The 11,995-nt window shown below is 35.2% G+C and overlaps 1 protein-coding gene across 1 annotated transcript; it reads right to left on the bottom strand.

Moving 5' to 3' along the window:
* Positions 1 to 1,256: 1,256 nt before the first annotated feature.
* On the bottom strand, positions 1,257 to 10,244 carry LOC147403708 (uncharacterized). The gene is made up of 3 exons (XM_086439401.1): positions 9,713 to 10,244; positions 6,381 to 6,643; positions 1,257 to 2,467 (listed from the first exon to the last, which is right to left on the bottom strand). Exons 1-3 carry the CDS (start codon positions 9,735 to 9,737, stop codon positions 1,526 to 1,528), a joined length of 1,230 nt encoding a protein of 409 aa, XP_086295527.1. The 5' UTR covers positions 9,738 to 10,244; the 3' UTR covers positions 1,257 to 1,525.
* Positions 10,245 to 11,995: the final 1,751 nt, after the last annotated feature.

Here is an 11,995-nt window from a genome sequence, read left to right on the forward strand (position 1 = left end):
ACTTTTGAAATGTTTGAAGAGTTTGTTTTAATTCTTTTAAATTTTTTTTTTTGTTTTTTTGTTTTTTTTTTTAGGGGGGGGGGGGGGGGGGGGGGTTGGTTTGATAAATAATTTAATAAATTGGGGTAAAATAAGTAAAAGTTGGGGTGTCAATAGTATCTCTCTAAAATAATAGATTATAAGGGTGAGTTTTTAACATTATCATGAAGCTAATGATGAGAAGTGTTCAAATCCAATGGCTAGGATTCATTTATCAATCTTATCTTTAATGTTTGGATTTATAAAAGGGCATGATGGCCTAACAGTCATTGATTAGTGGGGCAAAATTGCATGCTATTTAGCATCATTTGGCCTGATTTACATCTGGGGAGAATGGAGAATAACTAGAATCAATAAAGATAGATTTTTCACTTAGCCGAGACCAGAAGTAATATTGAACATTTTCTTTCAAGAATGGCTTATAGATTGTCTCAAAACTCTTCCAGTGGAGACGGATCTCGACCTTCCATGCTAATTGTTTTCTTCAAAAATAAATTTTCCACAAAAACGCACAACCATAAACTCAAAAATCACATGTTCTTGGAAGAAGCATCTTCCCACTGACAACAATTTTTTCCAACAAAATCCTTTTCCACAGAAACATTTTCCCTCAGAATCAACTTTCCCACAAAAATGTTTTCTCAATAATCATATATACATACCAAAGGGGGAGTTATAAAGCATTCTCTATTTTCAGTAATGTTCATTAGGAACCTGGAAACTCAACTCAATATTAGTCCAAAGTCGAGAATAGAGAGAGAGAGAGAAAGAGAACATTACTTAGAATAAATAGAACAATCGACATCATATGTAAGACCATCCCACCATATACTTATAGTAGTATCTTCCTCACCAATTCAATATGACAATATTACCATCAATCTAAACTGTTCAAATTGTAGACCCCACCTAGAATATTTCTTGGATCAAAAAGTACAATCCTATCAGATGATCCCAACCATTCAACCAACTGCATTCCGCTAGTATCAGATGGTTAAAATAATACGATCGAGCTGATTTTCGGTTAAAGATGTTCCTGCATGGGGCCCAATGGCTGAAATTTTAAGGTTTATAAGAGAGCAGCTATTGTCACACCAACTTTTGCTAACGCCACCTCAAGATGTATGCAAGTCTTTGGTGATTTACATATGAATGGAGTAGCATTAGCAAAAAACTGGTGTCACAATAGAATCTCTGTGTGATCTAGAGAAGGAACTAACATAAGTATGGTAGAATCAACACTACCTAATATCTCTCTTCAGAATAAAGATTTAACATTAATCACTAGAACAATTCTATGTTGGATCCTTATTTCTAGCTCAATAATTCAAAAAAAAAAAAAATTTGTAGGCAAACCCATGAAGCAGATCAAGGGGATTAGAATCATATATATCTAATCTAACAAACCGAAGCCGAATGAGCATTGGTGAAACTATTAATCAGCTCGCTGTCTTCTCATCCATAAATAAATCCTTCTAAGTTTGGTTCATTGGGACCAAAATTCTGATTGGTACACATCTTGAGAGGTATTAATTGCCGTCTCTACGCCTTGTTTTTCACCTTCTGCCCTTATTCCATCTTCGGTTTGGTTTGAACCTAGTACACCATTCTTGGAGATCAGATCGTCACCCGTTACAGCTGGAGCCTCCGTTGACATCATCTGACCCACCTGTCCAACTCCAGTGACTTTATTCACCTCAGTGACAAACGTAACTAAATCCTTGATTTGGACCCCGGACCAAATTCTTGTACTAGAATTTACTGGTTCATTTTGGTTAAAATCTAAAGATGTTGCTTGCCCATTTTGGGAATCACCTTCTGTTTCCGTAACAGATGAATTTTGATATGTTTCCATTGCGAACCTTGCCGAATCCTCAACTTGGATCCCAGATGTATCGTTTTGGTTTTGGTCCGATCCAACATGTTGAATACCACCATGAACATCAGTATTTGCTTCCAACATTCCCGAATATTCAAATTGGATTAGCGAAGTATTTTCCATGTTGCCGCCAATTACTTGCTCGGTTGAGTTTTTGTTCCGAGCAAATTTCCTTTTTGCCCATCTCCTTTTCAAATTAGCTCTCTTTGGTTTGAGAGATTTTGTGGTTTCCCCTTGTGTAGTATCTGACTCAGACCCCTTCTTTTTGCTTGGGACAACTGTGAGATTAGAGCTTCCAATGGGTTTCACTTCAGATCCACTCGTATTTGATTGGATAGCCAAGAGAGCAGTCCGGGCAGCTTTGATTTCGGCTTCTTTTTTGGTTCTTGCAGCAGCACCAATGTATTGAATCCCACCAATATCAACAGTACAAGAAAAAAACGGCATTTTTCCAGGTGTCTCATCCTTGTGACACACATAAGATGGAATTGCATAATTCATCTTCTGTGCATATTCCTGGAGTAGGTTTTTACACAAGCCTGTTTCATGCTGTAACACAAAAAAAAGAGTTTAGACAAGCAATCAAGAACACAAGTTATGGTTATAATAAAAAAGTGATGATTTCCAACACTAGGTCAGGAAACCAGTAACCTTGCAAAGATAGTAAACTACATCATGTATTGTGCACTCCATAAGCGAGGAAAAAAAGTTGATCTAATAATGGAACCAAAACCACATGCTTTGTTTAAACCTTGAGGTATTGGGACAGAACCCATCTTACCTAATAAAAGGCAGCCTACAAAACACTGCCCAACTTACCTTTTTATTTATTTATTTACTTTACTCATCTCATTTTAACTTTTTTATGCTTCCAATAAGCTTTAAGAGGAAACTAGCCATGCAGAAATGTGGATGTTTTGTTTAAGGAACACCAAAATCAAGATGCACTTATTAACAGGACTCAAGATTTCAAATATGTGTAAGAACACAGAAGACCACATTGTGCAAGAACGTGGAAGAGAGTTGTTCGTCTCCTCATTTATTGTTCCTTTGCTTACTCTTTTTTTGTCTTTTAATCTCTTCGACATGTCTATAGTGCACCCAAGTAAGGAATGCTTATACCTTCAAAACCTTGGAGATTTTAGTCGTTTAAGTTAAATCCTTTTCGTATAAGTGTTGTACAATGCATTTGGCCCACCAAGATTTGTGTCGAAACTAAGACACCTTTGGTCACCAATGGATGCACAAGCAAGCAACAAGGAGAATTGAAGAAATTAGAAGAAAATTCAAGAAGATAAAGGTAAAATCAAGATCAAAACATTTTCTGATCACTCTAAGGATAGAGCGATCGCTCTGATCATAACGAACAATCTGATCATAAAGCGATTGATCGGTCATTTTTGAGTCCTTTCTTGTAATTTTCTGTACAATCGATCCCCCTATGAGCCTATAAATAGGGGAGATCAGAAAGAAAAGGGAGGAGAACAATTTTTGTAAGGGACATTCTACTAAAATCATCTCAAGACTCTTGAAGAATTGAATTTCTCATTCTTCCTTCTAATCCTTCTACACTTGGCAAATCACCAATTTTAATTTATTTTCAGCACATTGATGGGATTAAAGTCATTGGAGATAGAGACCAAACTCACAAGTTCATCTTGAACTTTTGGTAAGAAAACCAAGAAATTATCCCATTACTTGTGAGGTTGGATCCTTGATCCATTGTCCTTGTAATGAGAACAAGAGGAAAAGAACTCAGTCACTATCTCCCTCTCAATTGTCCCTCGATGGTTCTGAAAAGAAAGGAAGCAATACCCCATGTCTCCATTTCTAATGGACACAAAGAAAGAGATAACCATCGATCCTAAAGAGGGAGAACAATAAGTGGTCTCCTCCTTGGCCAATTTCATGGGGTGTCACTTAAACAATTTTACTTTTAGGTAGGAGGAGCAGATTTATAGATTTGGACTTATTTTATTTTCTTTAGTTGGTGTAGGTCCTATGACTGAATAAGACTCTCTGTCCCCCCTGTTGTATTTTGAGACATTGATGCACCTTTAATAAATTATTTTTGTATGGATTAAAAAGGTAATTTGACTTGGCCTTGGGAGTGTGCATGTACAATGTTCAACTTAAAAGTACTTATTTTATTAGGTTGGGAACAAGCTGCATGAACAATATCCATACATATGGAGCGAGATGATTCGACATATACATAATGGAATGAGATCAAGTGTCTTCATATCTCAAGGTCATGCTCAGTTTGTCTTGATTTCCAATTGATGAACATGAACATCATCAAAGCTTGATCCCCCAGAATTTGGTATCGTTGAACAAATCTGGCCCCCCCATTAAATGACCAAGGCAACGTTGTCAGTTAATCCACGTGTGCACATATCCTCTCACTACATCAAGCCAGTCTAGCACTATATTTTCACAAATGCCTTCATTTCTAATGTTATTTTTCTTAGTTTTTCTACTAATGTTTCCTGATTTTCCAACACACAAAGCATAGCAGTTTTATTGTCTACTCATAAAATTTTCCTCTGTTTGATTGGTATATGTCTGTCACATAACACTCTACAAGCACATCTCCAATTTACCAATCTAACAATAATTCTATGGACAACATCCTCATCAATCACACCTTACTTATAGATGATAGAACCAAGGTAACAAAAATAGTTGCAATATTATAAGATCAGTTCGGTTAAATAATAGCTAAATAGATCACATTCTTCAGATCATTTGTACCTACCGTTAGAAGTGCCATGAGCTACGAGATTCATTGATCAAAGTAGCACCAACAAATAGTCTTTGGAGGGTGAACATTATAGTTCATAAATTTGTTTCTCTTTTTTCTTTTTTTTAAAAACCTCGGGGTACCTAAAATTGCAAAACCCATCTCTGACATACACTTATCACCTCAGTATCATACGATTGAAAAAACAAGACCCGAAAACTTGAGATCAGATAGTCATCAATGTCCCAACCACCCAAGAAAAAGATAGGCACGAAAAATGCCTAAAATTGTCCATGACATGGTAGCTTGATCCAAGTCCCCACCCCTCTCATATCCATCGCTCCATCTGTAGACACATCACATGGAAGCATGATCAATTTGGGCAATTCGTCATTTCCCTGAAAACATGTCCCTGACTGCATCCATCCAAGACAAGAAAATCCCTCATTTGTTGGTTTTTCCATCTGATAGTTTCTCCTCAACGGGGCCACGGACACCCGAGTCCCCAAACTATATTCTGTTTGTTTCAATCTGAAAATCACAACACCCCAAGATCCATACCTTCAACTCGCTTGATTATGCCACCTTATCCCAGATATTGGGGTCAACAAAATGAATCAGTTTACTCCATTCAACTCCATCAAGAGCCAAAACTTAACTTACAATTTAAAATCGATATCTAGAGACTGACACTTAACATGAGAGCGGTTAAGGGCATAATGAAGTCCCAAATAAAGAAATAACATCACGAACGGAAGGTTGTGACCAAGGTTTAACATTTCATTCCATTTTGGAGTATTTCAGCAGAAGTGCAGAACATTCTGGTTTTGACTGATACCAGAACAAAACACCAATACTGAAACAGTGTATGTTTTGGGTTGTCTCCAAATATTTTGTTCAAGAGCGTCTCTATTTTTTCTCCTGACCGAAACATTAACTCAAGACGATATAGGATATTTTTAAACCTTCATTGTGAGTCAGGAGGGTTCCTTGATTTTCACCTAATTAACAGGGACAAGATATGCTAGCTATAAATCAGATAGTTATATAACTGTGATAGGTAACAACTATAGAAAGATACACTTCTCATGATCTCCATAGTTGGAAATCGTCCAAATCATATCATCTCAATCCAAAAGCATGTACTTTGCCACAGCTGAAGGTATGAAAAGCCTATAAAGGGGGCATGTACGTAATTCTAGCGAGAAACACTTGATGTGTGCAACCCCTCAACACCCCACCAAAAGACAACAGTTTCCTTCCAAGTGCTTCTGTTTTTCCCTAATCCTGCCTTCTTCCTCTCATCCCTCACCTTTTTCTCACTGCAACCACCAATGTCAACACAACCAACAATGTCACCACCATCACTATCATCAAGGTCTCAATGATACGGGCACTGGCAGTTGTAATTTCTTTAATATCTTGTCACAAATCATGATATATATATTAGCGATCTCTTTAACATTAAAAAAAAAAAAAAAAATTATCTTTACTGATCAAAAAAAAAAAAAAAATGGAAGCCTGGGAATATAAAACCAAAAACAAACACAAATTACAATTATAACCATAAGCAAGAAACAACAGGAATATAAGTCTTTTTTCGTTTTCTAACATATAAACCATTTTATTTCTCCGAAAAAAAAAAAACATCCACATAATCATCTCTTCTGAAGAGACATGACTTTTATACAGTATTATAGCAGGTAAAATGCAACTTACGACTGGATGAGAGACAGATTCGTTCATGTTCCCTGATTTTGCTATTTCCATAAGAGCAATTTCCGCAGCTGATTGCTCTGCAGCCTTACGATTGAAAAATCCCGGGAGAGAATCATATCTAACGTTGTCTACAATCACAGTGGACCTAAAGACGGGCTCGTGAGAAGGACCTTCCTTCAAAGTTTCATACACGGGAGTCAGAATTCCAGCCTTCTGTGCATATTCCTGTAAACGGCTCTTGAACACGTAGCAATTTGACACCCCTGTTAAAAGTAAAAAAATGTGAACAAGGCCAGCAAAAAAAAAAAAGGTATACTGTTTATCAGAACAAAAAAAAAATGTGTATTAAAGTGTTCTCTTGTGAAAATATCCCAGCCGACCAATCCAAATCAACACTCAATGACAGCTATCTGTTGTACAACCAGTAAGAGAATCGCAATATCAATTAAACGCCACAACAAATCTTCATGGTAATGTCCAGTCTACATGTCTCTACTAGATAACATGAGATATATAGATTTAATAAATGTGGCAGGTTCAAAATTTTGATCCATTTCAGAATGGAACATTCCAGTTTCAGAAGAGACCAGAACGAAACATTGAAAGTTTCAATTGTGTTGGAATGTTTCAGTTGAAACCATCTCAGCTTTTTCTCATGACTGAAACATTGCCTCAAGACAAGATTTTAAACCTTGGATCCTATTGTTTTATGGTTTTTCTCGAATTCTTCTTTTTTTTTTTTTTTTCCCCAATTTCTAAGAGTCCTAACAGTAGGAAAAAATGCCTATTTTCTGATGGGATTTTAACCATGGTTGTAAGTGTTAATATATATATTTTTTGAGAAGTATTGTTAGTGTTAACTTACAAAGTGCCTATTTTTGTAAGTGTTATTCTTTTTTGATAACTGAACCAAACTAATTTACATTTATAAGACTTGTGTTTCACTTCCCATCTTAGCCATTTGTTCGATACTCCAATGTCATTGGACCCTCGAAAAGACCATTACTTATATTACAGTTGCATTGCCATCACTAAAAAAGCCTACAATATCCTCATGCGTGTTTGGTAAATGGTATTGACGTCATGGTCCAATACATCACATCTCTTTTTCTCTATAAATGAACCCTAATCATTCTCACTCATCCTTTATTCCTCTCTCGAGCTCTTCATCATCAACAACCCAAGTCCCTCACTCTCACACTTCTTTTCAAGATCTCTAGTAAACAAAGAACAATTGTTGTTTCATCAAGGTTTTCAATCTCTCTTGATTTTAGATTTGTGTAGAGAAATGATACTCTCTTTTTTTATAAGTTGAAATTTTATTAAAAAGAGAGGAAAAGGCGGTGTCAAGATGACCTCAAATACAACTTCACAAATGTAGAGAACTGATACTTGTTTTTAGGGTTTGATTTTGTTAAAAAAGAACTTGATAGAAAAGAGAAGATTTCAACATCTTGAATTTTAAACAGTTCACAAAAAACTGTCACTCAATTGGGTCAAGGGTTGAACCACTGATTCTCTAAACAATGACGAATCTATAGAGAACCTCAATTCCATTTGAACCAGACCGACTTCAATACCAATGTTGACCCTATCCGGTCAGACCACTATTTCAGTTCAATTTTTAAAATGATGCTTAAATCTCACAGAATATTTAAAAAAATAATATAAATAACTATATTTATACAAAAAAGTACAGAATCTTTAGAATCACAAAGAAGATAACAAAATGCTTGTTCAACTTGCATTTGTCGTTAAACGCCAACTCAATGGGCTTGTGTTTAGGTTGTTTGTCAAGTTTGAACAAAATTACCATCAGTGAAAAATGCATGTTCAACGTGTGTTTTTCATTGAATTCATTTCAATGAAAAATGCCCATTGAATAGGGATTTATAATTTTACACAATATATATAATTTCCCTACACATATCACTTCTCCCTTCTGAAAAACTCCCCTCCAACGTTTCTCCAGACGCCATTTCCCGTGTTATAATCTCCTATAATCAAGGGAGTAACAATGACTCATAGTTGTTTAGGTTCCAGCGGCACATCCTCCACACATGATTCCAAAGTTTGAAAAGTGGGAGCATCACCTTTGTCTGTACTAAAATCGTAAATTTCTTTTTTCAGCCATTTCTTCTACGGTCGTCCCTTTTCCCAACAATTTATGCACTTGGGGAAGAATCATGGACTTCTGAATCCTTATATTCACATTATGAAGTTGTTTAATTTGTTTTTTTAGCTTTTCGCATTTTAAGTAATGTTACTCCCACTTTTCAAACTTCAAAGCCATGTGTTGAGAGTGTGCCGCCAAAACCTGAACAACTATTGAGTGATGGTTCTCCCGAATTGTAGAAGAGCGTAGCACGAAAAAACAGCTTTGAAAAATACCTCGACTCAAATCTGACCATTTGAAGAGATTTAAAAAAATAAAAATAAAAATAAAAAAAATGAAAAAGCTTGTTGAACAGGTATTTTCGAAAGAAAAAAAAAAAAGTCGATTAAACAGAGTTTTTCCATATAGGCATTTTATTTATTTTTATTTTTTGTAATTTTCAAAAAATAGTTACTTTTTTATAAAAATAAAATTTATATTATTTTTTGCAAATCTTATGACATCTATTTATAACAAAATAAACCCCTAAAATCTTACTTAAGAAGTAAAAAAAGTTAATGCCACTTAAAGATATATAGGAAAACCCAGCTTCTTTCTCAGAAATCTGTCCGTTGTGGCCTCAGACAACTAATGATATTGATTTATAAGACTGTTTAATTTAGGGCTGAATCAATTTCTAAGTTGGTTAAACCCAAAATGGGCTAAACTTCCTCATTAATATCAACAACTCGATTACTCGAAGATGGTTTGGTTTCGCTTCATTAATATATTTTATCGCCATTTTTGTGATTAAATAATTATTTTTTTCATTAAAAAAAAATTTTCAACTACATCTTTTCTTGCAACCAAATTGACAATCCAAACATGGAAACTATAAACATGCAATCCGAATTAAAAAAACTTGCAAATATTCAGATACCAATGAAAAAGCATTTCTGCAAACATGTGGAGTGCGTACGGACAGTTTGCAATTTACAGAACCATAGTGGAAACAAAACACAAATTTTATAACAAAACCCACTTTATTAAAGAATCAAAACCCAAAATGGTACCTAATATACGGGAATTTTTCATTGAAACAAGGGGAAATAAACAAACCCAACAAGGAAATGAAAGTAAAACGCATGTATAGATAGAAAAATCAAGGAATCTCAATCAAAATCCACATAACAAGAACAACGACAAAAACGGGGATTAGGGTTCCTCTGGCACTGACCTGCAAATCCGTTAGTGATCGACATATCTTTCTCGATTCCTGCTCTCCACTCTCTCTACTCTCTGTCTCTCTCTCTCGTATAAATACCACTGTTCTGTCCTCGAAAACCAAAGCAATCCGTGTGACTTCTAAAGAGAGAAATGGCTAATATGCGCCATGGTGCGCAGAACGCCAAATTCCCTTGGGTAAGGGTTGATAAATGGATCGGGTTTGGGTCGGTCCTAGTTGATTATCCAAGATACCGGTTGTTCATTCAATCCAATATCTTGTTGGATAGGATGCTAATCTCAATTTCTCTTTATCAAATCCAAAAAGAGCAATCAGATCAGATCCACAAATGATTGATCCAGTATCGATAGTGGACCCTTTACCCAAATTGGAACCTTATTGGGCCCAAACCTTGTCTCTAACTCTAATTCATTGGAATAGCTTTGTGGATAGGAGTTTTTCGTACCATTTCGAAATGGAAAATGCTGGAATGGCACAAATGGAGACACAAAGCTGATAAAAATGACATGGCGGCACGCACATAGTCGTAGATTTTTATTGGCATCTCGTGGAAAAGATTCTACGGTAATGTACGTGCCACCACGTCATTGTATCACCCCTATGTCTCCTTTTGTGTCACCCCGGCACAACTCTTTCGAAATTGATTTGGTTAGTAAATTTTAATTTCAGACAAGATGAAAGCAATATAAGGCTTCAAAAAGTCTTTATAAAGATAATATTCTAATAAGAAAAATGTTGTAATGACTACGATGATATGGATTTGTGCACAAAACCATAGATTATTTTCCTCAAGATATGATGGAAAGCATCTATGATTTTGTGCACACCTCCACATCAGCACAATGTGAAATGCAATGTCTTGAACAATCATTTCAGCATGATGCTTCTAACACACTCTCTCCCTCTTAGCCCAAATGACCACTCTTCAACCTTAAGCTTGTGTCTAATTCGAATATATATCTCACAAAAATGCAGCTCATGTAAGGTTCATCGTTGTGTTTTCTTATTAACATACCAGAGTTTACTTATGTCAAAGGATATTATAGAAAAAGAGGGGGGAGAAAAGGAAAGCAAATAAAGTTGGAGAATCATTATTAAAAAATGTGAGAAAAGGAAAAAAAACATACTTAAAGGGAATTTCTTGGAAAAGAAAGAGGGTTAAAGAAGAAAAGCAATAAAATTAGAGGTATTCTTCTTGAAAGGTGAGAAGAGAAAAGACAATAAAGTTATCCTCGAAATACTTTATATATATAAGGATAAATATTGAGATAAAGGGGAGTCGACAATCATTGTGTTTTATTATGAGAAATTATATTGTCACACCAACTTTTACTTACAACCCATCAATCCTTTTGTAATTAAGTAATTGTATACATATGCCTTAGTGTGCTATATGTAAAAGTTAGTGTGCTAGTAGCAACTCTCTTTATTATGTACTAGAGTTTTGCACGTGCCTACCACACGCATCATCTTTAGAATTAAGGGAAAGAAGAGGAAAGACAATAAAATTAGAAGGGTATTATTAAAAAAAAATTTAATAAAGAAAAGACAATAAAATTGAAAAAGTATTTTTGAAAAGGAGAGAAAAGAAAAGTCAATAATGTTAAAACTTGTTAGGGATAAATAGAGTAAGGTAGGGTCAGCATGGGCATCATCTGTGAGGTTAAAGGGGTAAAAGATGAAAGATAATAAAATTACAAGAGTATTATTAATATTATTGAAACGTAAGGGAGGAAAGACAATAAAATAGAATAGTGTGGACCCCACTCCACTATAATTAAAGTGAAACGTTCATAACTAAAGTGAGGCGTTTATACCTCACAATTGTACTTGGAGTGGGACAGATTATTGTGATTTATTTGCCCGTGCCACTTGGAGCTTAAAGGATAATAGATGAAAGATAATGAAGTTAAATGAGTATTTTTTTAAAAGAAGGTAAAAGAGGAAATATGATAAAATTGAAGAGATGTTATTAAAAGAAGGCGAGGGAAGAAAGGAAAAGGGAATATAGTTGAAGGAGGTGAAGAGGAAAAATAATAAAGTGACGTAGTGTGAATCCCACTCCACCGTAGAGGAAAAACAATCAATGGTTCTTGGTTGCACATTGAAGAGCCACTTAGATCGTTTTTCAATGACCTATTGAAGAAGCCTGAGGTCAAAAGAGGGAAATATGGTCATTTTGAAAACATATGGGGAATCTGATATAGGTTCTAAGAGATGAAGGCATGGTTGAAAACGATCATTAAAGTTCAAAATAATTCACCATAATCTTAA

Source organism: Akebia trifoliata, chromosome 4 (genome assembly GCF_017979445.1).
Source record: "Akebia trifoliata isolate Shusen 1 chromosome 4, ASM1797944v1, whole genome shotgun sequence".
In the NCBI taxonomy this organism is placed as follows: domain Eukaryota; kingdom Viridiplantae; phylum Streptophyta; class Magnoliopsida; order Ranunculales; family Lardizabalaceae; genus Akebia; species Akebia trifoliata.